The 25,207-nt window shown below is 37.1% G+C and overlaps 4 protein-coding genes across 4 annotated transcripts; 2 read left to right on the plus strand and 2 right to left on the minus strand.

Moving 5' to 3' along the window:
- The first annotated feature begins 496 nt into the window (after window positions 1–496).
- Window positions 497–10,657, plus strand: LOC107411159 (DDB1- and CUL4-associated factor homolog 1). The gene is made up of 14 exons (XM_016018694.4): window positions 497–1,032; window positions 2,874–2,952; window positions 3,076–3,192; window positions 3,331–3,506; window positions 3,616–4,420; window positions 4,506–4,603; window positions 4,683–5,106; window positions 5,241–5,843; window positions 5,924–6,106; window positions 6,203–6,766; window positions 7,057–7,167; window positions 7,420–7,538; window positions 7,666–9,289; window positions 9,645–10,657. Exons 1-14 carry the CDS (start codon window positions 755–757, stop codon window positions 10,344–10,346), a joined length of 5,883 nt encoding a protein of 1,960 aa, XP_015874180.1. The 5' UTR covers window positions 497–754; the 3' UTR covers window positions 10,347–10,657.
- Window positions 10,658–12,221: 1,564 nt separating this feature from the next.
- On the minus strand, window positions 12,222–17,046 carry LOC107411167 (aspartate--tRNA ligase 2, cytoplasmic). The gene is made up of 10 exons (XM_016018708.3): window positions 16,400–17,046; window positions 16,154–16,264; window positions 15,920–16,033; window positions 15,024–15,314; window positions 14,820–14,930; window positions 14,539–14,592; window positions 14,068–14,147; window positions 13,821–13,936; window positions 13,116–13,230; window positions 12,222–12,542 (listed from the first exon to the last, which is right to left on the minus strand). The coding sequence occupies exons 1-10, from the start codon at window positions 16,952–16,954 to the stop codon at window positions 12,416–12,418; spliced, it is 1,674 nt and encodes a 557-aa protein (XP_015874194.1). The 5' UTR covers window positions 16,955–17,046; the 3' UTR covers window positions 12,222–12,415.
- A 188-nt stretch (window positions 17,047–17,234) lies between these two features.
- LOC107411168 (acetylglutamate kinase, chloroplastic) lies at window positions 17,235–18,651 on the plus strand. Its single transcript, XM_016018709.4, has one exon. It carries the CDS (start codon window positions 17,407–17,409, stop codon window positions 18,463–18,465), a length of 1,059 nt encoding a protein of 352 aa, XP_015874195.1. The 5' UTR covers window positions 17,235–17,406; the 3' UTR covers window positions 18,466–18,651.
- An 82-nt stretch (window positions 18,652–18,733) lies between these two features.
- LOC107411145 (DDT domain-containing protein DDR4) lies at window positions 18,734–23,430 on the minus strand. The gene is made up of 11 exons (XM_016018677.4): window positions 22,988–23,430; window positions 22,761–22,871; window positions 21,614–21,700; window positions 21,472–21,509; window positions 21,296–21,377; window positions 21,098–21,204; window positions 20,861–21,020; window positions 20,701–20,793; window positions 20,491–20,614; window positions 19,954–19,996; window positions 18,734–19,577 (listed from the first exon to the last, which is right to left on the minus strand). The coding sequence occupies exons 1-11, from the start codon at window positions 23,195–23,197 to the stop codon at window positions 19,007–19,009; spliced, it is 1,626 nt and encodes a 541-aa protein (XP_015874163.1). The 5' UTR covers window positions 23,198–23,430; the 3' UTR covers window positions 18,734–19,006.
- Between the last annotated feature and the right edge of the window lie 1,777 nt (window positions 23,431–25,207).

A 25,207-nucleotide genomic window follows, 5' to 3' on the forward strand; every position in this document is an offset into this window, starting at 1 on the left:
ATTTTAAAACAAAAATTAATTAATTATTCATAAATGTCAAATATCCCGATACTAACCGTTTAAAAAATAATTCAAAAAAATTAATTTTAAAAAATTAATTATTAAAAATTAATTATCATTAAAATTTCGATGATTCCAAATGCATCCACGAGATACTAACAATTAAATATTTCATATATATATATATATATCTGAAAAAAAGTAAAATTTTTAAAAAGGAGTTATATTGCTTTTTACCAAAAAGGCCAAAATAGAATTCACTGTCGTTTACAATAATAATAATAATAAAAAAATAAATCAATCACTGTTAGTATCTTTTTCAGTTTTTTAATAAGGGTCGGGCGGATTAATCTGGATTCCATTCGGTAATAAAAAACGGTAGGGTAGGGCTACAAAAGAAACGGGTCGGGCAATTTCAGGAAGATTCCGATCCAATTGTTTATCACAGTCGTCCTCCACTATAAAGCCGAACGCTCAAAGCCAGCGAACGAATTCTTTCTTTCGTTTTTACCAATTTAATTCTCTCTCTCTCTCTCTCTTTCTCTCACGCCACTGCAACTCCACCATACCCGTTAATTTCATATTTATATCATATATATATATATGTTATATTATACAATATATTATTAATAATTCTATATATCTACACACAGAAAAAAAACCTCCAAAATTGTTTGGTTTGCGAATTTGTAGTTTCTTTCTTCTTTGAATCTCTGGCTGTCTTTTTTCTGTGTATTCATCATCTGGGTAGCATATGGAGGCGGCCATGGATGAGCAAACAAACCAAGTCCAAGGGCAAGGCCAAGCCGAGCCTCCGCCTCCGCCTCCACCTCCACCTCCTCCTGCTATAGTACCAGAATCTCAATCACAGGGTGGAGAAGACGATGAGGAAGAGGAGGAACCCAAAAATGAAGACGACGAATTGATGGCAAAGGCTCAGAAACTGATGGAGAAGATCACCGCCTCGTCTGATAACCCCAATCCTACTGTTCTTCACGCCCTTGCCTCTCTTCTTGAAACCCAAGAGGCCCGGTACGTCATTTTTTAGTATTTATTTATTTACTTATTTATTCTGTGTGTTGTTTTAAGGTCTTGCATTTTTTATGAAATGGGTCTTGAGTTATTACTCAGTATGAGTGGGCATTGAGTTTGGATTATTATTATTATTATTATTATTATTTGATTGTATTTATTTTATTATTTTTGTGACATTGTTGAGTAGGGCTTCCATCAATTTTCTTGTTCTTTTATTTTTTTAGAAGTTAGTTGTGATGTGATGTAGCTTTTAATGTATGTTCTTATTCTGCTTCAATCAAACCCACGTCCTCTTCTCGACTTTTTGGTCAAGTGTCAACATACTCCGTTGAGATGTTTAAATATCCAGCATTTGTTCGGACGTTTTAGGAAGAATGTAATTATGGCTGGGATATGTTCAGAACTTCAGAGCTTTTCTAGATGCTTTTTGATTAATGCTGGCTTTTTATTTGTGAAGATTGGTATAGGTAGTTTTGTAAAGTATATTAGTTTCTATCATGATTTTTGGCAGAACTTGCTTCTTAAAATATTAATTGTAGAACTACTCATGGAAGAAAATTTGCTAATATGGGTGATATTATTTTTCGAATTCTAGAAACCTGAGGTTTCCAACAGTAGTATGTCTGGAAATTCACCAAAATTGGTATGTTTCCTGGAAATTTCTGGGAACTAACTACTGTCTGGAAATTGGTGATAATGTGTTTGAGGAGAGGGGAGTAGAGTGGGAGAGCCTGATAAAAGGGAGGGAGGAAACAGAGGAGAGAGGAGAAAAGAACTTAAAGAATTTGATAACTCTCTCAGCCATGGATTTGATGAGAATGAAATTGTTCATGAATTTAGGTTATAGGAAGTAGGTTGTAGAAGAGGCAGAAAGCTAAAGAAGATTTGCCCCTGCCAGTATAGGGCTTTACCACAGTGTGTCAATTTTAGTTTAAAGCAAATGTTGTATATGGGCTTTGGGCTGCTAACTTAAAAGAAATGAGCAGGAATTCAACTAAATCCTACAGACTTTCTTAAAATGTTCTTTCTAGCTGCTACCTTTTGTTAAAGCCTAATTTCAGAAATATTTTTATATATGGGTGAGGGGGTCTTTTTTTTTTTTTTTTTTTTTGTTTCCCCCATGTAACAGGACGAACTATTTCAAATGCAAGTGGGGTACAGGGCTTGAAACAACATGATGAGCTCGGGGTCTCACACAGACAATTACTTGCTATTTTGTAGAGATTGTTATATAACTGATACAATATTTGATTATTTTTGCAATTCCAAAAGGTTCCATTGAAAAATCTCTTGTTTTCATGTAAATGATAGTCATTTCCTTGATTTTCCTCAAGTTTCCATCAACGTTGATAGTTCTAGAAATTTGAACTCTCAACATTTCAATATGTACTGATACCTTTTTTCTTGGTTGTACTCAAATACCTTGAGGGTATTTATGGACTTTGGATGATATATTACTTTCTATTTCATGGAAACACAGTCATCAACCAAAGCTGTCGTCAACTGTTGTTTCAACAAGGTGACAGTATTTTGATAGGGTTCATAATGCTGCTAAGTGTCATATCGGAGTCTTTAGTTTGTTAGTGTTGTTGTTGATAAGCCATGTAATTTTATCCTTTTGGTTATGATAGGCCTCATTTCTTATCATAACTTGGTGTTAACTGTGTCTGTACTGAGGATGTTTTAGCTATTTATTCATGCTTAGCGTACTTGTGGTGTATTTGTCTTTTACCCTTGCTCTCTTTCTTGTTACTTGGTTTTAAGTAAGTTTCTTTTTATTATTATTATTTATTTATTTTTTATATCTTTTCTGAAAAAAATTTGTTAACTAAATGCAGATTCATGGAAGAGAATGGTTACTCCGCCAGCAATGGTCGTGCAACTCATAACATCGGGCGGCTAGGGAACTTAGTCCGGGTAACAAAATTTTTCCAGTGCTTCCTTTTTTCTTTCCCAAATGTTTGGGATGGTTCATTCAGAATTTTAAAATATGTTTCTGGTGTGAGTTTGTACCATAATTTTTTTTTATTTTTTCCTCAGGAGAATGATGATTTCTTTGAATTAATATCTTCGAGGTATCTATCAGAATCAAGATACCCTACCTCCATCCAGGCAGCTTCTGCTAGGCTCCTTTTCATCTGTTCACAGACATGGATTGTAAGCTTGTTTTCTTGCTTTACTTAATTGAATCGACTCTCTGTCTCTGTCTCTGTCTCTGTCTCTGTCTCTCTCTCTCTCTCTCTCTCGTGCGGGATTTTGATCTTCTAATTCTTGTGGCTACCAAATGTGATACAGTATCATGGTTTTGAAGAAGCTGTACTGGAGAACATAAAAGACAGGGTAATGGATGAGTCTGCAAGCTTTTCAGGTGAAAACCATAACTGGAAGCATGAGGTGGGGGGAAAAGAGGCTTCAGATTCTGACATGTTGAAGACCTATTCTACTGGACTTCTAGCAGTTTGTTTAACTGGGTATGGACTTTTTATGGATTTTAGGGGTAGCTTGTTTCCCTTTGTATATTCTTTCGCTAGTTTAGTATAAATCTAAAATTCTTTTTTATTTTTATTTTTTTAATCTCAGTGGTGCGCCAGTAGTGGAAGATGTGCTGACATCTGGGTTATCTGCCAAGCTTATGCGTTATCTTCGTGTGCGAGTTTTAGGGGAGACAAGTACTAGTCAGAAGGACGCTAGTCATTTAACAGAGACTAAGAATGCTTCTAATGCGAGTATGAGAGGTAGAGATGAAAATCGGGGTAGAGTCAGACAGGTTTTGGAAACTTCCCATTTTGATGATTCAAGGAGTACAGATGAGCGATCTTTAGATGACCAAAGTCTAGAAAGGGAACCACCTGATGGGTTGGCTGAAGGAGCTGATATTTATGATGTAGATGCCAATGGTGAGGACAGATGGCATGTTCGTGATTTACGCGATGGAAGGACAAAGCTAGGAGATTTGGATGAAAATGGGAGAGATGATTCCTCAAGGCGCAGGTCCACCCGTGGATGGGCAAAATCTAGAGGGAAGGGAAGAGCTAATGAGGGGGCTGTAGAGAATGAGCAGGCTTTGACTTCACCTGGATCTGGTATTCGATTGGGGCAGGGGCGGGGTTTTAGAGACAGGAATTCATTAAAAAATTCAGATGTGAAAAAAGTGCAAGATGCTAAAAAGTATTTGGGCCGTAACCCTGATGTTTCTTATCTAGAAAGAGACGAAAATGATGACTGCTTCCAGGATTGCAGGGTTGGGACTCAAGATATCTCCGATCTAGTGAGAAAGGCAGTTAGATCTGCTGAAGCTGAAGCTAGAGCAGCTAATGCACCTGCAGAAGCCATAAAGGCAGCTGGTGATGCTGCTGCTGAAGTTGTTAAAAGTGCAGCTCAAGAGGTTAGCATATTTTTATCCTCTGATCAACCTAATTCTATTTTGTTCTTTCTTTATTTCTCACTTGTTTGTTACTTGATGCATGCAGGAATATAAAACTACAAATAATGAAGAGGCTGCAGTCTTGGCTGCTTCCAAAGCTGCATGTACTGTTATTGATGCTGCCAAAGCAATTGAAGATTCAAGGTAGGTAATTTCATGTTTAAGTACCTTGTACAGATACATGAAGGAGAAATCACTAATACTTTCCATGGTATGGTGACAGGACCTCTAGCAGTGTCGATGCTGATTCAACAACCACAAGTCGCATAGAAACAGAAACTAATATAGATGCCGAAGAATACTTCATTCCAGATGCAGAATCCCTTGCAAAGTTGAGAGAAAAATATTGTATCCAGTGTCTTGAGAATCTTGGAGAATATGTTGAAGTTCTTGGTCCTGTGTTGCATGAAAAAGGGGTAGATGTATGTCTTGCTATACTGCAAAGGGATTCCAAATATACAGAGGCATCAAAAGTTGCAATGCTCTTGCCTGATGTAATGAAGCTGATCTGTGCTTTGGCTGCTCATCGAAAATTTGCAGCATTATTTGTAGATCGGGGTGGCATGTTGAAGCTGCTTTCTGTTCCAAGAGTTGCTCAAACCTTTTTTGGTCTTTCTTCTTGCTTATTTACTATTGGTTCTCTCCAGGTTAGAACATGTAAAAGCTTTAACTCTTAGAAGTACATGCATGAGCCTTTGTCGTCACTGTAACTTTCGACTTGGCTGTTTCTGGATTCTCACCTATTTTTAATTTTTTTTTAATTTTTTTGTTTTAATTTTAGGGGATAATGGAACGTGTATGTGCTCTTCCCCCAGATGTTGTACACCAGGTTGTAGAGTTGGCTATACAGCTTCTCGAGTGTCCACAGGATCAAGCTAGGAAAAATGCTGCTTTATTTTTCTCTGCTGCATTTGTTTTTAGAGCAGTTCTTGATGCTTTTGATGCTCAGGATGGTTTACAGAAATTACTGGGTCTTTTAAATGATGCTGCTGCAGTCAGATCCGGCGTAAATTCTGGGGCCTTAGGACTGTCTAATTCTGCTTCACTTCGAAATGATCGGTCACCTGCAGAAGTATTGACATCATCAGAGAAGCAAATTGCGTATCACAGCTGCGTTGCTCTACGGCAATATTTCAGGGCTCATCTTCTTTTGCTAGTGGATTTTATCCGTCCAAATAAAAACAATCGGAGTGCAGCTCGGAATATTCCAAGTGTTAGAGCTGCCTACAAGCCACTTGACCTCAGTAACGAGGCCATAGATGCAGTATTTCTGCAGTTACAGAAGGATAGGAAGCTAGGTCCTGCATTTGTAAGAACCCGTTGGCCTGCAGTTGAGAAGTTCTTAAGCACTAATGGACATATCACAATGTTGGAATTATGTCAGGTATGAATAAGCCTTACACATGTGATTCTCTTCACTTGATTTTCTGCCTTTTCTCATGGAATGGAATTTGTTTTATTCAGGCCCCTCCTGTTGAGCGTTATTTGCATGATCTACTTCAGTATGCATTAGGTGTACTGCATATTGTTACATTGGTACCTAGCAGCCGTAAGATGATTGTGAATGCGACATTGAGCAATAACCGTTTGGGAATAGCGGTTATTTTGGACGCAGCTAGTGTTGCTGGTAGTTATGTGGACCCTGAGGTAAAAACATTTTGTACAACATTGATTGCTTGCACTTGAATTTGGTAGTTTGTGTTATCATTGGCAAGTTGTTTTAGTTTATTTGTATCTTTGCAGATAATTCAGCCGGCACTGAATGTGCTGGTCAATCTTGTTTGCCCTCCACCTTCAATTAGCAATAAACCACCACTTCCACAAGGTCCACAATCTGTTTCTGCTCAAAGTTCAAATTGTCCTGGTATGGAGACCAGAGAAAGAAACATGGAACGTAGTATCTCAGATCGAGCTATGAATGTGTCCAGCCAGAATGATCCAAGGGATCGAGGTGGGGAATCTGCTGTTGGAGATCGGGGCAATGCGGTAGCACTTGGTACACAGTCCAACAGCAGTAATATACAAGCTCCTCCACCCACACCAACTTCAGGGCTGGTTGGCGATCGTAGAATATCTTTAGGTGCTGGGGCAGGTTGTGCTGGTCTTGCCACACAATTAGAACAGGGGTATCGTCAGGCAAGAGAGGCTGTCCGTGCAAACAATGGCATAAAGGTTCTTCTGCATCTCCTCCAACCACGCATATATTCTCCACCTGCTGCTCTTGATTGTCTACGTGCACTTGCCTGCCGAGTCCTACTTGGTTTAGCCAGAGATGATACTATAGCACACATATTGACAAAGCTTCAGGTAAATGGCTGTTTTACATACTTTATATGCAGTAAGTTATACTGTGTCTTCTTTTCATGTGGACCTGAATGAAGAAGTTAATAATATCTTGCAATGAGTTGACACTTAAATATTTTGCAGAGAAGCTATACCCTTAAGTTCATTATTCAAATTTTATTACATTTTTGCTTAGTTATTTTCTCTGTCAGCTTATATTTGTGCGTTGGTATGTATAAATAAAAATTATTTGACATTGGTAGATTGTTATCAAACTCACATATCCCTCCATTGTGCTCAACTTATTGTACTAGGTTGGGAAAAAACTCTCAGAACTGATTAGGGACTCAGGCAGCCAGACGCATGGAAATGAGCAAGGGAGGTGGCAAGCTGAACTTTCCCAGGCAGCAATTGAGCTAATTGCTGTAAGCATTTATATGTTTTTGTCTCTATTTCTAGGGCAGTTTAACCTATCGATCTAAAAAATCTGGTATAGCTTAAAAAGACAATGCTCCCTATCAAAATCATTTTTCTTTTTCCAAGTATTTGGTGGCATTTATCAAACTTTTAATGGGTCCATGTTGTAGGCAAATAAAATAGACTTTTAATCAAGTAATCTCCGATTCCTTATTTTTTTAGTCTGGAAGATCTTGAAATAAAATAGGTCCATGTTGTAGATTGTGACGAATTCGGGGCGTGCTAGTACATTGGCAGCTACTGATGCTGCGACGCCAACTTTGAGGCGCATTGAAAGAGCAGCTATAGCTGCTGCCACTCCAATCACATATCATTCCAGGTACTTATTGCTCTTTTCTATAGTTCAATACCATGCGTCAGTTGTCTGCCCAACTGTACAATTAGTCTTCAGCTTCCTTTGGACTTTATTTTCTCATTGTGTCTGTTCATCTGATTTGAAAATCCAGGGAACTTCTACTCTTAATTCATGAACACCTACAGGCATCTGGGTTGGGTGCAACAGCTTCTACACTGCTAAAAGAGGCCCAGTTGACTCCTTTGCCTTCCTTGGCTGCTCCTTCCTCTCTCTCATACCAAGCTTCCACACAAGAAGGTCCCTCCATTCAATTTCAGTGGCCCTCTGGTCGAACTCCTTGTGGATTCCTCATGAACAAAACAAAGCTTATGGCAGCAGAGGATGAAATGGGTTTAAAGTGTGATTCGACTGTTTCTTCTTCAAAAAAGAAACAGTTGGGTTTTTCACCTTCATTTAGTTTGCAGTCGAGAAACCAGTTTCAGTTCCAGGATTCTCACCAACCATCAGGCAAAAAGGTCTTCAGTGCAGCAAAACAGTCTTCTGCAAGTGCATCAGAAACTCCATCAGAGTCCTTGCCAAGACCAAGCACTGATACGGAATCTCAGTGTAAGACTCCACTTGTATTGCCAATGAAACGGAAGCTGTCTGAGTTGAAGGATACTGGATATCTGTCAGCCTCTGGGAAACGTCTCCACACTGTTGACCAAGGACTCAGGTCTCCAGTTTGTCCAACACCCAATACTGTTCGAAAAATTAGTCTACCAACTGATACTGTTGGCTTATGCACGCCAAGTTCTAACATGAGAGACCAACATGGGCGATTAGCAGCAAATGGATGTCCATCAGATTATTTGGATGACAATCAATTTGGTAATTCTAATGTGGGCATGGGGGCACCACCCTCCCAATTTGGTCTCCAAAGTGAGCCACAAAACAGCAACACAGAGCGGCTGACTCTAGACTCTCTTGTTATTCAGTATCTAAAGCACCAGCATCGCCAGTGCCCTGCTCCTATAACCACACTACCCCCACTCTCTCTTTTGCACCCGCATGTTTGTCCTGAACCTAGACGAAGCCTAGATGCCCCATCAAATGTAACGGCCCGTCTTGGTACACGTGAGTTTAAAAGTATGTATGGTGGGGTTCATGGAAATCGCAGAGATCGTCAGTTTGTATACAGCAGATTTCGGCCATGGCGGACATGTCGGGATGATGTTGGTGCCCTCTTTACATGCATTACTTTCCTTGGTGACTCTTCCCACATTGCGGTAGGTAACCACTCTGGTGAGCTCAAAATTTTTGACTCTGATAGCAGTAATTTGTTGGAGAGTTGTACAAGCCACCAGTCTCCTTTGACTCTTGTTCAGTCATATTTATCTGGTGAGAACCATATGGTGCTTTCATCAAGTTCCCAGGATGTCAGGTTGTGGGATGCATCTGCAGTTTCGGGCGGGCCCATTCATTCATTTGAAGGCTGCAAGGCTGCAAGATTTAGCAATTCTGGGGACGTTTTTGCAGCTCTGTCAAGTGAACCTGCACAAAGAGAGATTCTCCTGTATGACATACAAACTTCCCAAGTGGAATTGAAACTGTCTGACACATCTACTAGTTCTACAGGTCGAGGGCATTCTTATTCTCAAATACACTTTAATCCTTCAGACACAATGCTGCTTTGGAATGGGGTCTTATGGGACAGGCGTGTTTCTGGCCCTGTTCATCGTTTTGATCAATTTACCGATTATGGTGGTGGTGGCTTCCATCCTGCTGGGAATGAGGTATGTTAAACCTAGTATCAGATTACATGAATATTTCTTGTAGAAAGATTTAATTTGTTGCTGAAGATCTGTTTAACATTCATTAATAGAGTATGCTTCATAAACTTGTGAATTAGTTAACCACTCTATTAGTATCTCCAAACCTGGAAGTATAATGATATCCTGGAGAAGTGCTGTCACTCAAGATGGTTTAAATAATTTTGGGCAGCCAGCAATTTTTACTTTATTTAGTGGCTCGAATATTAATATATTATGTTTTCTTTTCAAGATCAAATATTTAGTTGTGTCTGCATTTTTTAAATCTCATATTATTAAGTCTTGATGTTATTTTAATTAATAATTGTCCTATCAACAGGTAATTATAAATTCTGAGGTCTGGGATCTGCGAAAGTTCAAGCTCCTCCGAAGTGTGCCTTCACTAGACCAAACAACAATAACTTTTAATGCACGTGGTGATGTAATCTATGCAATCTTGAGAAGAAACCTTGAGGATGTAATGTCATCAGTCCATACCCGTCGTGTGAAGCATCCCCTCTTTGGTGCATTCCGCACGGTGGATGCAGTTAACTACTCTGACATTGCTACTATTCCAGTTGATCGTTGTGTCCTCGACTTTGCAACAGAACCAACCGATTCCTTTGTTGGTTTGATTACAATGGATGACCAAGAAGAGATGTTTGCATCAGCTAGAGTTTATGAGATTGGTCGCCGAAGGCCAACCGATGATGATTCTGATCCTGATGATGCTGAGAGTGAGGAAGAAGACGAGGATGATGACGATGACGATGCTGATATTGACCCTATACTTGGTCCGGATCTTGATGGGGATGGTGATAGTGATGCAGATGATATGAGCAATGATGATGATGACAGTGTAACTGATCTCGACGATGATGAAGATGATGGGGATTTTATTATGGATGACGTAGATTTTGATGGAGGAGCTGGAATATTGGAGATTGTAACGGAGGGTGACGATGATGATGACAGTCAAGTCGTTGAGTCATTTAGTAGTGATGATGAAGAGGATTTTGTGGGTAACGGTTTTGGTTATTGAATGTGATATAGTTACCTAAATGATCAAAAGAATATTATGATTACTTGGCCCGATAATGTAATTAATGTTTCCGGGTTTTTCCATTATCAATTTTTAATTACAATTGAGAAAAGAGGCATTCCATGTTCATATCAAGACACTGTTGTCCCTAATGGCTATCTTTTTTTGACATTCTTGGTCATTGATTACACCTTGGTTTTGGAATGTGGGAGTTTTGTTTGCCATTCCATTTGAGCCCTATATAATTTTTGCCAAATACTCAACTGTATCTTATTTCCCTTTTGATATTTAAACTATTTTATTGTGTTTTATTTTATTTTTCTCCTAGACATGAAGAAGTATCTGGACCTGACGTTGGTCAAACACAAGACCAATGCGCAAAGCTCTGGTGACCTTCAACTTTGCAGGTACCTTGTTGCACAGGTACCTAACTGCCGCATTTCACCAAAATAAATAAATACCTAATTATTGCCAAATTTGTCCACCATCTTTTGCCTCAACATTTGTCCAAAATGAAGCCATATTTAAATATATATATATATATATATATAAGACAACTCCTTGGCTAGCACGTCTTTGCAAGTCAACATCTGTATCATTTAGTCGCGTTTCTTGATTAATTCAATTTCCATCTTGATTAAACTATAACAATATATGTATAATTTGCTAAAAAATGCATGTGATTTCCAGCATTAAAGAAACATACCTTTGAGGATGAAAATATATATATATATATAAATATAATAATTCTAAAATGTAGATATATCGTGGTAGCAATAATTTTATCCTAACCAATGGAACCTAAGATATATCGGACTGCAGTAGGATAAAGAATTAAGTGTTAAAATGATTGGAGGAAAAAAATTAATCATGGCAGCACATAAATTTAGGAATATATTATCCTATCAGTGTGATGGATATGCAATGTAAGTTATCATAGCATGACGTTCAAAAAAAAAAAAAAAAAAAAGGAGGTTATCCATAGCATGGATTCAGCCATAAATTAAAGTGAAAAAAAGCTGCATAAAATAACTCTATATAGATATTAAAACAACTTCAATACATTAGAAGTATACATCTGCTCTTTTATATCGGTATGTGGATCTCTTTTATATTGGTATGCAGATCTCACAAGAAAATTTTTATCCTATATGAGAACGAGTGTGTACATACAATAATACTGAAACTTCTCTCATGTAAATATATTATCTTGACAGCTTTTCTTAATTTCAGTAAAGTCTGCCTCGAGCTTACAATCCTAGTCATTGGCTTGAATCTCCATCTGCAACGAGTAATGGATATAGAGAGAACGTTGTCGTTTGGATCATTTTGTTGCAGAGGTGACTGAGCGAATAATGCATTTTGGAAGAGCTACTGAGGGAGGGGAGAAGAGTGAAAGAACACAATAACCCAAATCCAAAATACTTGATCGGATAATTCCTTATTAATATTTTTATTCAGTTTCTCAGAATAATTTTCTTTTCTTTTTTGAAAAATATATTTTTCATGTTTTCGAACCACTTGTTGATTTTATTATTATTATTACTATTGATTTTATTATTATTATTATTATTATTATTTTTACTTTCTAAATAATCAATTTCCAGAAATTTTTAGCTGCTTATATACATATTGTTGTGAATTTTTGTTTTAAAAAAAAATTTGCATTTATTGCTGCTAACAAATTTACTATTTTATGATTATAAATTATTTTGTTTTGTTCATTTGTAAAATATTTTGTAATCTTGCAGAGCAGAGCCATCGTTGCTAAAGATTTCTTATAAACAGAAACCTTCCCGTCAATAAATTTGACAGAAAACTCCAACTAATAAATTATTAGAAAACTGCACAAAAAGGATCAAAAGCAGAACAATATTTAAAATTCTGAGTCTATTTGTATTCACCATTGCTGCTGTAATCAAGTTTCTCACAAACTTCCCAAGGTGAATAGAGACAAGTATCTTTGACCAGAAAAACGAACATACATCTTTTTCACATTTCTAGGACATAAAATTCATCAAAGAAAAAGATTCTAATTAAATTGTAGTAGTCTGTCACAAAATGCATTATCAAGGAGCAAGTCTTAGCGGGTCACGTGGGAATAAAGATGTTTTCCTGATATTATTCAGACCACAGAAAAGCATCACCACACGCTCCAAACCCACTCCAAATCCTCCATGTCGAGGTGCACCATACCTGCAATAACCAGGCAACAAGATTTACTAACAATTCTCACGCTAACTTCGTTGATTTGCTCCTAAAAATTTGTTCAGCGGAATATCTCAAACAAAGCTTGAGAACCAACATATATAATACAGTAATACAAGAAACCAACAATACATGATCGGAGCAACAGATGTTGAAATGACCATGAGCAATAGATGAGCTACCGGAGATGATAAGTGAACCTGAGCTATAGTGTTTTAGAGAACAATTTAAAACAGAAAACAGTTTTCAAAACACACAGCCAAAGAGGCCCATAGTTTTCTGTCTTTATTACCCATCACATACTATTCTGAGTTACAAACTCAAAAATCTAAAGGAAACAAAAGCAATATCAAAATCTAAACAAGGAATTGAATTTTCCCATCAAGAGAAGTGTCGAAGTGAGAAGACTTTCTGAGAGGAGGTGAAATCAGTCTTGAGAATTTTGCTTCTTAAAAATTAAAACCTTATGCTAATATATATTAGCCATAGTCAACATAAAGGGGAAATGGCTACCTAATTTCTACTAGAAGAGTAATGAAATAGGGAGTAAAAGTAAAATACCTGAAAGAATCAACATATGTTGATATTGTCGCAACATCAATTCCACAAGCCCTTGCACGTTCTTCCAATAACTCTGGTACATGGACACGCTGGGCTCCAGAAATTATCTCCTCACCTGAGGGAAATGTAATTGATTAATAGATTTAGGTACTTCTACTCATCACAAAGTTTGCTCAGCTATGTTAGATGTGAAATTTATATCCAAACAAAGCATCCAACGGTACATATGAAGCATAAACACAAGTATACCTAGAAAGAAGGTTCAAGAAAGCAACACCGAAAATGAGAGCTATAATAAACTACGCAACAGTCTAGATGAAATGTGGCTAAAAACTATTACATTTTAATCATGTACCTTCATTTATCACCATTCGACTTTAACGTATAAAGAGCAAATTGTCACATATAACAGCATAACAGTTGTATGTAGAGTAGTGTGGCCTAATATCATAGTCAAGCAAGGATTAATTAAGTTGTTTTTATATGCAGCCCATTATAGTCTTAACTGTCAAGATTTTAATGTTTGACACTAATTATTTATTATTCTATCCCAAGACCCAGTCGCTGAGCCAAAAGAAATAGATTAGGAACATAACCAACAAAAGGGAACATGCAAAAGGGCCTTTTCAATTAAAACATCCAGATATCCCCATATGAAATGGACTCTCTCAAGAACCCAAATTCAAAATAAGAAAAATAATTTACCTCGAATGAAGACATCGAATGAATCACTGTAAACAGGATTATCACGGCAAGGCATGGTATAGAATGGCCGAACAGCCAAAGGGTAGCGGTGAAGAATGTAGAACTCAGTGCCATACCTAAAATGAAATAGAAAACCAAAAACAAATGTATTTATGATGATTATGGGATTTGATAAGTCAAACTAATGAAATGTGAAGTGCTATGCAATAAGGGATACGCAAACCAAAGAACAAGATTCAGAAATTACTTCTCTAGGACTAGCTGGCCCAGTTTTCGTTCTGACTCAGTGTTCAAGTCCCCTAGTGGATCGATTTCAACACCAGCTTCCTACATAAGCAAGTCAAAACTTAATATAAAAAACTGAAAAGGAAACAAGGAAATTGCACTAAAAAGGAAACAAGTAAGGAAGTTACACATTAATTAGCAAGCCAATGTAACTGGTCATTAACATGTCGGTTACCAAATATCATTAGACAATGTAGGTCATTAACATGTCGATTACCAATTATAATTATTGATTTTCAAACAATGGAAAGATTGTTCACTTACTATATCTTTCACACACATTAGAGCTGCAAATTAACTAATATTGCAGGTAAGGATATTTCAACTAAATTTGTTATGCACATAGGCAGGTAATGTGTGCTATAAGACATCACAATATATTCACCGGGAAAACACAAACAAATTTTAAAGCAGCAGGAAAATAAAATCTCACCTTGAGCATTTGAACACCTTCTTCAAATGTGAGCCGTAAAGTATTTCGCAGGTACTGTAAATATAAAAAATGCCTACAATCAGACCCAAACACTATAGGGACTAAGGATATAACATTAGCCAAAACATTGAATATTAGCCAAAACATTGAATATCTTATTCATTAGCATATGGATTATTTTCTTTGGGTCATCAGGATGGTTGGACTTAATACATCATATAAGAAACATTACATAAGAATAAAGCATCTAAAATAAAGCTGAAATTTAAAATCAATCAGACCTTCAGTGGTTCAAATGGATATTGCCTGCCAACAGCTTCAAGATCCTTTTCACAATTGCTGTTTAAACTGTCAAAAATTGTGACAAATAAACGATCAACAATATCCATCACCTGTGAAAACAAAAGCAAAATTCCTCATTAAATAACAGGCCATCACCATATTCAGGTGCTAAACTTCAACAAACCACAAAAATCCAATTCTACCTCGGAGTAGTGTTGCTTGATCACCATTTCAACATCAAGACCAGTAAACTCGCACAAATGTCTATGAGTATAGGAGTCCTCTGCTCTAAATACAGGACCAATCTCAAAAACACGCCCAAAATCACCACAAATTGCCATTTGTTTGTGAAGCTGAGGTGATTGAGCAAGACATCCAGGCTGTCCTTTATAGTCGAATCGGAAAACAGCAGCACCACCCTCACTGGTTCCACCTAATGTTTTTGGTGTGTGAATTTCAACAAAGCCTTCAGATTCTAAGAACTGCCTAAATATCTGCAGAAGCAAAATGTTATACAGAAGAATATTCAACTAAAATACATTCTATACAACAAAAATAACCATAATCAATTTCGCCAGCGTATGAGAGAAAGACTTAAATGCAAGGTGCAGGGCGTCAGCATTTTCAAGAAGCATAAAGATATAGAGAACAGTGCAACTTCAATTTTTTTGTATAGCATTGAAACTTGTAAAATCTTATTTAATAAGCAACTTCTTGTCATGAATGAAATGTAAAACGAAAGAGCTACTGTCAATACGGGCAAAACAGTGATCATGCATGGTGAACTAGGAGCCTATTTTTCTAAAAAACATGAGCTAGAAAAAGAGGTTAGCGCTTCATAAATGAGGAAACCATCTCGACCAAACAAAGAAACGTGGCATTTGTAATTCTTATTTTGATTGGCAACTATAGAACCTAAAAATGAAACATATAAAACTAAGAAATAAACTTAACAACCTAACACTTTGGGACGCTAAATTCCAATAAACAAATTTTGTGTCGCTAACTTTCCTAAAATATGAAAAATATAAAAGTCAAGTAGGAAGAAAAGAGGCAGGAAACTAGAAAAGAAATAGAGCATCAAGCATAAGAATCTTACTTTTCCAACTTGGTGCTGAATACGGAATATCCCTTGATTAGCAGGTGTTCGTAAATCAAGTACTCTATTGTTCAAACGTGTATCCTGATTAACCCGAACAAGCTGTTCTCCGGCCTAAAATCACCAAATGATCCAATAAATATAAAAGATTCTAAAGGGTTCTGAAAATTATCAGTGAAACAGTCTTGCATTGAACATGATGAGCACAGAGAAAAGAGGGAGAGAAACCAATACCTGCAAAGCTTTTTCAATCTCAATCTCGCTTCGGGCAGCATCCTCAATATTAATAGGTAGTGTCGGCATGGCCTTACTAACACAGTATAACTTCTTCACTTGAATCTCCACCTGCAATAACAAGAAACAATAACTAAATCTGGTAAAAAAAATTGAGTCTGAGCCCATTAAGCAACAACAGAATTGTGCTTCCAAGATAATGAAAACAATCAAAATAACAGAAACAACGTAAGATACAACACGAACCTGTTGTGTAGTGCCCTTGATGGGAACATTGGGGACTGTAACCAAACCTTCAATATCAACAATGGACTCGCGGCTCAACCCGGCAACATACCTCACCATCTGACGGCTCACCACTTCAGGCTGCACCGTCACCACACACTGCACGGTGGAACCTTTCTCTCTTACCACCACGAAGGCCATGTTCTTCCCCACGGCTCGGATTGTCTGCGCCCGTCCGCTTATCCGTACAGAATTGCCACTCAGCGCCGATGTAAGTGATCCAACCTCCGTCCACTTCGTAATTTCTTCCTCACTCATCGATTCGAGCTCCGAAAGCGGCGCATCGCCATAGCTGCCGGAGAGAGGATCCTCCTCCTCCACGGACATCGACGCCGCCGCCGCAGCCAAGGCAGCTTCCTGCTGCTTTTTGCGCAGCTTTTCCTGCTTGGCGGCTTCTTTCTTCGCGGCCTTCTTGCTCACGGATTTGGAATCTTCGTCCTTAACCTGCTCGGGTAATGGTGGAGGCGCTCGGCAAGGCTCGGACGCCGATGACGGAGCTTGAGATTCCGATGACATTGCTCTGAGAATCTGAGTTGCAGAGAACGCGTCGTTGACGATTTTAGGGTTTTTACCAGGAAAATGAAAAACGCCTACTTATAGTGGAGGAAGAAGGGGTAAAAAAGAGTAATTCTAATTCTATTCCTTACGGCCGGAAACCACTGGCGTAGAACCGGTGGGACCCATCATTAGCAGAACCCCTTCTTGCGTGGCAAGTCATTGAAACGTGGCAAATGGAAAGCCGTTGATCAGATTAGGAATAATCCTGTCCTGTCCTTAAACTTTGTTCTATGACCTTCACTCTGACCTTTCACGCCCACTGTAAAAATCATACTCCTTCCTCAGCCGAAACTTTCTTCTACTCCGCCACTTTCTACGAAACATCTTGTCCAGGGGAGAAGATCAGAGGGTCGTAAAATTCCCATTTCCTTTTCTAATAATTTTCTCTCTTGCCAAACAGAAAACAAGAAATGTTGGCGGCAAAATCGCTAATAAACCGTCCTTCGCCAATCTCTTTCCCATCTACCAAATCCCCAAAAATCCCACACTTAGCTAGACCTAGCCTCTCATTTTCATTTCCCGGCTCTTCCCGTGGAAAATTCTCGTGTTCTCTCTCAGCCACGAACTCGGTGGTCCAACAACAACAACAACAACACAGTGTTGACTCGTCGTCCACTCCTGGTCAGTTCCGAGTCGATATTCTCTCCGAATCGTTGCCTTTCATCCAGAAATTCCGCGGCAAGACTATCGTGGTCAAGTATGGCGGCGCAGCTATGAAATCCGAGTCCCTTCAGGCTTCCGTAGTCAATGACCTCGTTCTTCTCTCTTGCGTCGGTCTTCGTCCCGTATTGGTCCACGGCGGTGGACCGGAGATCAACCAGATGCTTGAACGTCTCAAAATCGAGGTCAGCTTCCACGACGGTCTCCGAGTCACTGACGCCGCGACAATGGAGATAGTGTCCATGGTTTTAGTTGGAAAAGTGAACAAGAACTTGGTCTCTTTGATCGACCGAGCCGGGGTCAAAGCCGTTGGGCTTTGCGGCGCTGATGGTCGGCTCGTGACGGCTAGACCAGCACCCAATGCAGCCAAATTGGGGTTCGTAGGCGAGGTGGCCCGGGTCGACCCGACAATTCTATGGTCTATAGTAAACGACGGGCACATTCCGGTGATAGCATCGGTGGCGGCGGATGAGTCCGGCCAACAATACAACATCAATGCGGATACGGTGGCCGGCGAATTGGCTGCGGCATTGGGTGCTGAGAAGCTGATTCTGCTGACGGACGTGGCTGGGATTCTTGAAAACCGCGACGATCCGAAGAGTTTGGTGAAGGAGGTTGATATTAAGGGTGTGAAGAAGATGATGGACGAGGGTAAGATCGGCGGTGGGATGATTCCCAAAGTGAATTGCTGCGTACGATCGCTTGCACAGGGGGTGAGAACAGCAAGTATCATCGATGGCCGTGTACCGCATTCGTTGCTGCTGGAGATTTTGACCGATCAAGGAACTGGGACGATGATTACTGGGTAATCCTTTTTTAGAGCTATGGTAATGACAAAAAAAACAAATAATAAAAATAAAAAAGAGTTTGGTTATGTAGAAGTAAACCATGCAACTCACTCTTTTTGTGGGGGTTGATTTTCTAGCGGATGTACCTATGACTTTGGCATTACTGTTTGAATGGAATTTCGAAGCTGGTACTTCTTTTGATTTTGATTTTCTTGATTTGTTCTTTGTTGGGAAAGTTACATTGGAGAAAAAGAAAAAGCCAAATGGGTCTATAACCAATTCGTGATTGTTATTCCTGCCAATTAAGTTGATCTCTATGTTGTTAGAGCTATGTAATTTCTTAACCAATTCTTACACCCAAGAAATCAAATTTCAAGTTCTGGCTCCAGATGCAAAACTACAATGCCATGAATTACAATTGACAGACTTACCCTTACAATACATAATATTATATACTACCAGAAAGGAATAATAACATTTTATGCATGCTTACTCATGTGAATTCAAGTTTCACTTTAGACGAAGTCATCTGGTTGCCACAAAACTTGCGCCGGATCGTAGATTAGTTTTCACGCCCTGATTCCCCACTGTCTGAACTCTTTGAGGAGATTTCATCCTCTGTATCTGGTACAACAAGAAGATCAAGGGCAGAGTTACGAGTGGGTCTCTGTCTTAACCTATTCTTTGTGCGCAAGTTTCTTTCTTCCACAACAGGGTGGTCAATAGCTCCAGCTAGTCTCGTGCTCCATCGTACCCCTAGAGCTACAGGCTTCCGCACAACTCCTCCCTTCTTGTTATTCTCTTGGTTCTGCTCGTTATTCTCATCCGCCTCAAAATCACTGGAATCCGTCCCTATGTTGTAATCATTATCTTTTTTGCCACCATAATCACTGTCATCAGCATCGCTATGAACTTCCTTAAGCATCTCATATTTGGTGTCAGCATCGCTAAGATCATCTTCTTTACCTGAATGATCAGCATCATTGTCCAAAACCTTGATAGTTTCCCCACCAAAATTGTCTTCTGGATTCGTGTTTCTGTCTGCAGCACTATCAGTGGCAATATAACTCCTTCCATGATCACTTTGTTTCCTTTCTTGCCTTTTGTCTTCAGCAGTTTGCAGCCTTCTGAACCTAAAACATAATATTAGACTTTTTTATCAAGCAGATTAGCTTGAATAAGGAAAAGGGAATTTTATTGAAATGATTCTGGGTAGTTATGATGCAGAAGAGAACTTATATAAGAAATGAAGATTTATATCCTTAAAGATGAATGACACTGATCATTGCATCCTTCATATTCATTGGAGATCAAGTTTCAAAATTTATTGGCGAGAATCCATGATGGAAACCAGCTATGGAGGAAAATCAGATCAAACTAACAATTGGAATCCCCAACCAACCGACTCAGTACCACCCGAAAAAGGTAAAGCACATTACTCACGTACACAGAATAACCATTGCCCTCTAAATATTGCATTAACTAAACATTGGACAACATGAATCTTACTTTGTAATTTGTATAGCCTCATTAATGGCTCGATCATACTCATCTGCACATTTTCAAAAATAGAAACTATATTACAATCAAAGAAGAATACAAGGAAATAAAACAAAAATTACAAAAAGAAAGCATGGATGTTGATAAGTTTATTTGTGTTATAAGCAAAATTACATACTCCACCTAGTTCCTTCTAAAAGTGAGAAATGAAGAGTATTAAAAACTAGAATTCCTTCAGCATTTGGTAGCAATTTCTTATCTCCTCTCTCATTCTTCTAAATGAACTTAATTTTACAACATTCAATGCACAAACTAAACCTAGACAAAGCAATAAATAATCAACAATTCACTATAAATACCAGATCCATATTCAACAAATGAAGAGGATCATACAAGACCTTAACCTTCTTACATGCAAGATACCATAGATGTACCAGACTCCATAATATTTTAATTTTAGGAATTTGAAGGTAACTTATGTCATTCCACCCATGATACAACATTATGCAATAATAGATACTGCATAAATCAAAGCCTGTAACATACCAAAAGTGTAGTTGACAGGGACACGGTTGCGACAGGAGCGAGTAACTCCAGCAACAGAAGACCTTCTGATATCATTCAGCAACATATCTTGCCTTTGTTTCCTCTTCCTTGCTCTTTCTTTTTTCTGTGACATAAGTTGCTCTCAACATCAAATTATTAGACAAGCAAGATACAGATTACATGGTTCAGACTCCCAGAATTAAAGTTTACCTTCTCAAGATTCTCAAGAACAGGAATGACATCAGTTTCAACAGTCCATCCAACAGCAGCTTCTGTTACATCTTTGCTTGATTTGAGTTTATCCTGCCATTACCAGCAAAAAATGAAACTAAAATCCCAGTGTCCTAATAAACGTAAATCCTGTACTTACTGTAACTTTATGGAATTCCTGAAGATTGGTTGCTAGTGTTTCCCATTTGAAACTGAGAGTAGGTAGGTTTGAACATCCTTTTACTTTAGATTTTGCTTTTGAGTCCAGCATGGTTACTTCCTTGTACAATCTATAACCAATAGTTGCATTTCCATCATACCTACCATGAATAATGAGAATTGTTAAAAATGATCAAGCTACCAATAACGTATAATTTATATTATATCTATAGATCACCAGTAAGAAGTTCCATTTGTAACTCCTCCTATCTTATCTTTACGAAAAGAAGAGATGTGCATTCCTTTCTTGATAGCATCACTAATATATGATACCGTATCATCTTGCTGCATACAAAAGAAGGGGTTTGTCAGCAATAAAATATAAACTAGAAGGAAAAATATGATAGAAAATGAGTAGAAAGGTACAATATAATACATCAACTCGTAGTTCACAAAGTGCTTTCAATATCAATAAACGTTGTGTTGGACCAAGTCCTCTATATCTAGATATCTCCTCTCTGCAAAAACAACAGGGCATCACAGCTGCAGTTCTTGGTACTACATAAGATAAAGCATGTCAACCTGAAACTATGATAAACACATAATCAATACCCTTTGGCTGCCTTCAGTGGAATCTCTCCTTCAGCAAGCTGCAACACAGGCAAATAAGTGGAATGCAATTTATGTCCCGTCCTATTCAGAAATGCAAGGATAATAATCTACTTGATAGCTATCGGAGTCTAGACTGACTTACCCATGGCCACCACGATATAAGTTTATTACAAAGCACAGTTACCCAGGCATCAGAACCATTCAAACTTCTGTTTACAGGCGGTATCCCCTGGTAAGAATTTAGACATAGAAGCAAGACAAAGGAATAAACCAAAGGAAAACAACAGTAACATAAGAGGAATAATTCTAACTTTGCCAAATGGATTTGAGACCCACCTGAATGCAATTCAAACTGTTTAGTCTAAATGACATCTGCAGTCAATTAACTTCTATCATTGTCTTTCAAGACCATTCTTTTAGTTCTTTTATCCATAAGTTTCCATAAACATTACTAAAAGCTATGCTTCATCTCAATCTTCACCAAAATAAGTTTCTTCCACCAGTTGTTGTATTGAAAATCTTATCCAGTGCACAAACAAGAAAGAAATGTCTGGAAATACCAGATGTTATTTTTCCTAGGAATGGCAAATAAAATAGCTCAAACGTTTGCTCTAAAAGAAGTAATAGCGCAGCTTTAATATCAACTTATTTCTTCTTCATTCTACACAAAGCAACTTTACCATTTGATATATATCAGAATACACTGAGTTATGAATTAATCATATTAACATAGATTTGCATCAAATAGAGCAAGGAACTCATCCTTATTCAGCCAAGACGAAAAATGTACCACTATGTCAGCGTGGACCAACACCTCAAACCAATGCTCTACATTCAATTTATACAGTTCTCTGGGTCACTCAAGGATGAACAAAATAATGATGATAAAAAAGGACAAAGCAAGACAAACCCAAAAGCACCACAACAAATAACATCGACTATTTTACCAAGATTGCTTGCATTCATATTCCAGCTATGAACATCTCCCCGTATCTTACACGTCATTCCATTAAAGAATAGGGAACAAATATAAAGCAAAATATGCTATAACATCGTTGATCAACCAGTTTGGTAACTCTGTTTCATAATTCTGAGTTTATGAAAATTCCTCGACCAATTCCAACAAGACAACTAAAAAAGAAGCATAAAAACGTGGCTTAGAAGTTTCATGTAAACAGAGAAAATGCATAGCAACAAATTCAACAAGCCAAAAAAAAAAAAAAAAAAAAAACTTGGAAATAGGAATAATGAAAAGAATGAACCAATGAAAACATAAAAGAATCTAAAACCTTCAGAAGCGTGATATGAAGCTTAGCAAGCGAACTGTCAGGGTTTATTAAACCCGTCTCGATCTCTTCCGCAGATAACTTCAAATCGCTCCCGATTACTGGCTCAAAAACCTGAAAAGATCGGAGGGAAAAGCAAACAAACACATCTCAGTGAAAATCTAAGTAAGAAATCGTACATTTTCTCTAAGGCCCTGAAATAGGAACAAACAGGATGGTGTTCATCGTACATTCAAGAAATTCAGTACAGATGCCAGTTCCCAACGCTTACGTAACACAGCAACCTCCGTTTCCATGGTACATTCTTTGTGTTCGTCGCTTAAAACCATCACGGTTTCGTCTTCCTTCGCAGACCGCTTCTGTTCTCCGGTGCCGGCGGGTTTGTTTGCCTCCGGTTCAGTTCGCCGACGACGACCAACGGTCATCCCTCCAGGACGCATAGCTCAAAGAGCGAAGGCAAAAGTGTAGGTAAATAAATTGGAACTTTAAGCGACAGAGGGAAATAAGAAGGCGATGAAGTTTGGGTTTTCCCGCCCAAAAATGTTTTTTTACCAGAGATCGTGGTTAAGGTTTGGTTTCTAGGGTTAAATTTCAGGACCGCCTTTTCGACTCCACGGTCAAATCTCCATTTCCACCAAAACGCACCGCAACGTTGGTGAATGGAAATAAATGATGTAATTTTTCTTCTTTTGCATTATATTACATCTTACACTTCAACTTTCTTTCAAAAATTATCAATAAATAAACGGATGATAACCCGATTCAAGTTTTGGACCCATTAGTTTGATAGTTTTAATTCATAAAAAAACTATTATATTTTCGGTAATTATCATTATTGCCCTTCTTATTTTATTATTATTTTTAATATTACATTCCTATATTTTCTTTGGGTCTACAAACTAATATAATTAAAGAAATGTTATAAATGGTATTATAATTTGATTTTAAGTGCAAGGTATTCTTTTTTAAAATTGAATATGGATAACTAATTAAGTTAAAATTAATATAAAATAATATGATATCTTTTAATAGCTAAATGATTTACAGTTTTTATTTGTATTTTATAGGACAGTTTTTATTGCTATTGTATGAATATAAATATATGATTGAGGATATTAAAAAGTAAAAGGATGGGCGAATCATTTAGAATATTGGATTTGATAGAGGATAATATATCACATTAAATTCAAAGAATTTAAATAATTGAGTTTACATTTTCTCAACTTGAGGATGTTTTTATTTGGAGCCTAATTGTAGATATTTTATTATATATATATATATATTATCATTTATAATAATTTTCATCCTCATCTTTTGTATTGATGTAAATGGCTTGCCAATTAAACAAATTTCACTTAACATATAGTATATTTTTTTTCCACAAATTTAATATAATTTCACACTCTTATAATACTGTATATCATTTTAATAACATTGATATGTTTTGCTTAATCAGTTTACTGTGTAATTTAATTGTTTTAACTATATTCTAGCATAGGATTCAAAAAAAAAAAAAAAAAAACTATATTCTAGCATAAGATCAGCAACAAAGAATAAAACTGTGTCAACCATATTTATTATTATCATAATCCAATACACTTTACACCTAAAATTAATTGAAAGCTATTCCTTTGGAATAGCAAATATGAAACTGATTACCGATAATAATAATAGATATTTGTTTCGATTATGTTTAAAACTAAAAAAAAATCTTATTATACGAAGAAACATGTTTTAAGATTTAACTTGAAAAACTTACAAGAATATTTAATATATAATATATATATAAATGTTATAATAAGAAAATATTTTCATCACTTGATGAGCGTGTAACATATTAAACGCTTATCAAGTGGTGAGTATTTTTGCCCATAATAAAATAATTGGCAATATATATATATAGGAGCACATTGGAATGAAATAAGATATTAATTTCTAACATATTAAGATGCTTATCAAGTGATGAGTATTTTTGCCCATAATAAAATAACTGATGATATGCACATTGGAGTGGAATATTCTAATTCATTAATTGTGCTTTTGCCATTAAATTGTTCAATAGAACATCGTTATAGAAGAAGGCTGTATGATCCCGTGGTTTATCCATTTTCATGTCCTATAGTTTTGACTTTCTTTTTTGGTAAAACCTATATTTTCGACATAATTTATACAGGAGAAGTCTATATTTTATTTAATATGAAAATCTTAAGTCCAATGATTTTTTTAGAATAGGTCCAAGGATTTTGTTCAATTGATCAAGGCGAAGTTTGCATTAAATTCAATATGAATCTTTTAATTAAAGAAGCAATGGAATAATTTCAGCATATAATTTATTTATTTATTAATATTACTTTTTAAATTTCACACATATTTAATGTGTCTGATTATATTTTAGTTGGAATAATAGACCATGGAAAATATTCGTTTCATCGAATAATTTTAAAATCATT

This window comes from Ziziphus jujuba, chromosome 5 (genome assembly GCF_031755915.1).
Source record: "Ziziphus jujuba cultivar Dongzao chromosome 5, ASM3175591v1".
Classification (NCBI taxonomy): domain Eukaryota; kingdom Viridiplantae; phylum Streptophyta; class Magnoliopsida; order Rosales; family Rhamnaceae; genus Ziziphus; species Ziziphus jujuba.

Coding starts and splice junctions, on each gene's coding strand:
- LOC107411159 (XM_016018694.4), top strand. CDS start 755: ATGGAGGCGGCCATGGATGAGCAAACAAACCAAGTCCAAGGGCAAGGC. Junction 2,953..3,075: donor GGCTAGGGAACTTAGTCCGG/GTAACAAAATTT, acceptor TTTTTTCCTCAG/GAGAATGATGATTTCTTTGA. Junction 7,539..7,665: donor CCAATCACATATCATTCCAG/GTACTTATTGCT, acceptor TTGAAAATCCAG/GGAACTTCTACTCTTAATTC.
- LOC107411167 (XM_016018708.3), bottom strand. CDS start 16,954: ATGTCATCGGAATCTCAAGCTCCGTCATCGGCGTCCGAGCCTTGCCGA. Junction 14,593..14,819: donor ATCCATTTGAACCACTGAAG/GTCTGATTGATT, acceptor TTATATTTACAG/TACCTGCGAAATACTTTACG. Junction 13,231..13,820: donor ATTCGATGTCTTCATTCGAG/GTAAATTATTTT, acceptor CATTTCCCTCAG/GTGAGGAGATAATTTCTGGA.
- LOC107411168 (XM_016018709.4), top strand. CDS start 17,407: ATGTTGGCGGCAAAATCGCTAATAAACCGTCCTTCGCCAATCTCTTTC.
- LOC107411145 (XM_016018677.4), bottom strand. CDS start 23,197: ATGCGTCCTGGAGGGATGACCGTTGGTCGTCGTCGGCGAACTGAACCG. Junction 21,205..21,295: donor TTTGTGAACTACGAGTTGAT/GTATTATATTGT, acceptor TTTTGTATGCAG/CAAGATGATACGGTATCATA. Junction 20,615..20,700: donor TTCTTGAGAATCTTGAGAAG/GTAAACTTTAAT, acceptor CTTATGTCACAG/AAAAAAGAAAGAGCAAGGAA.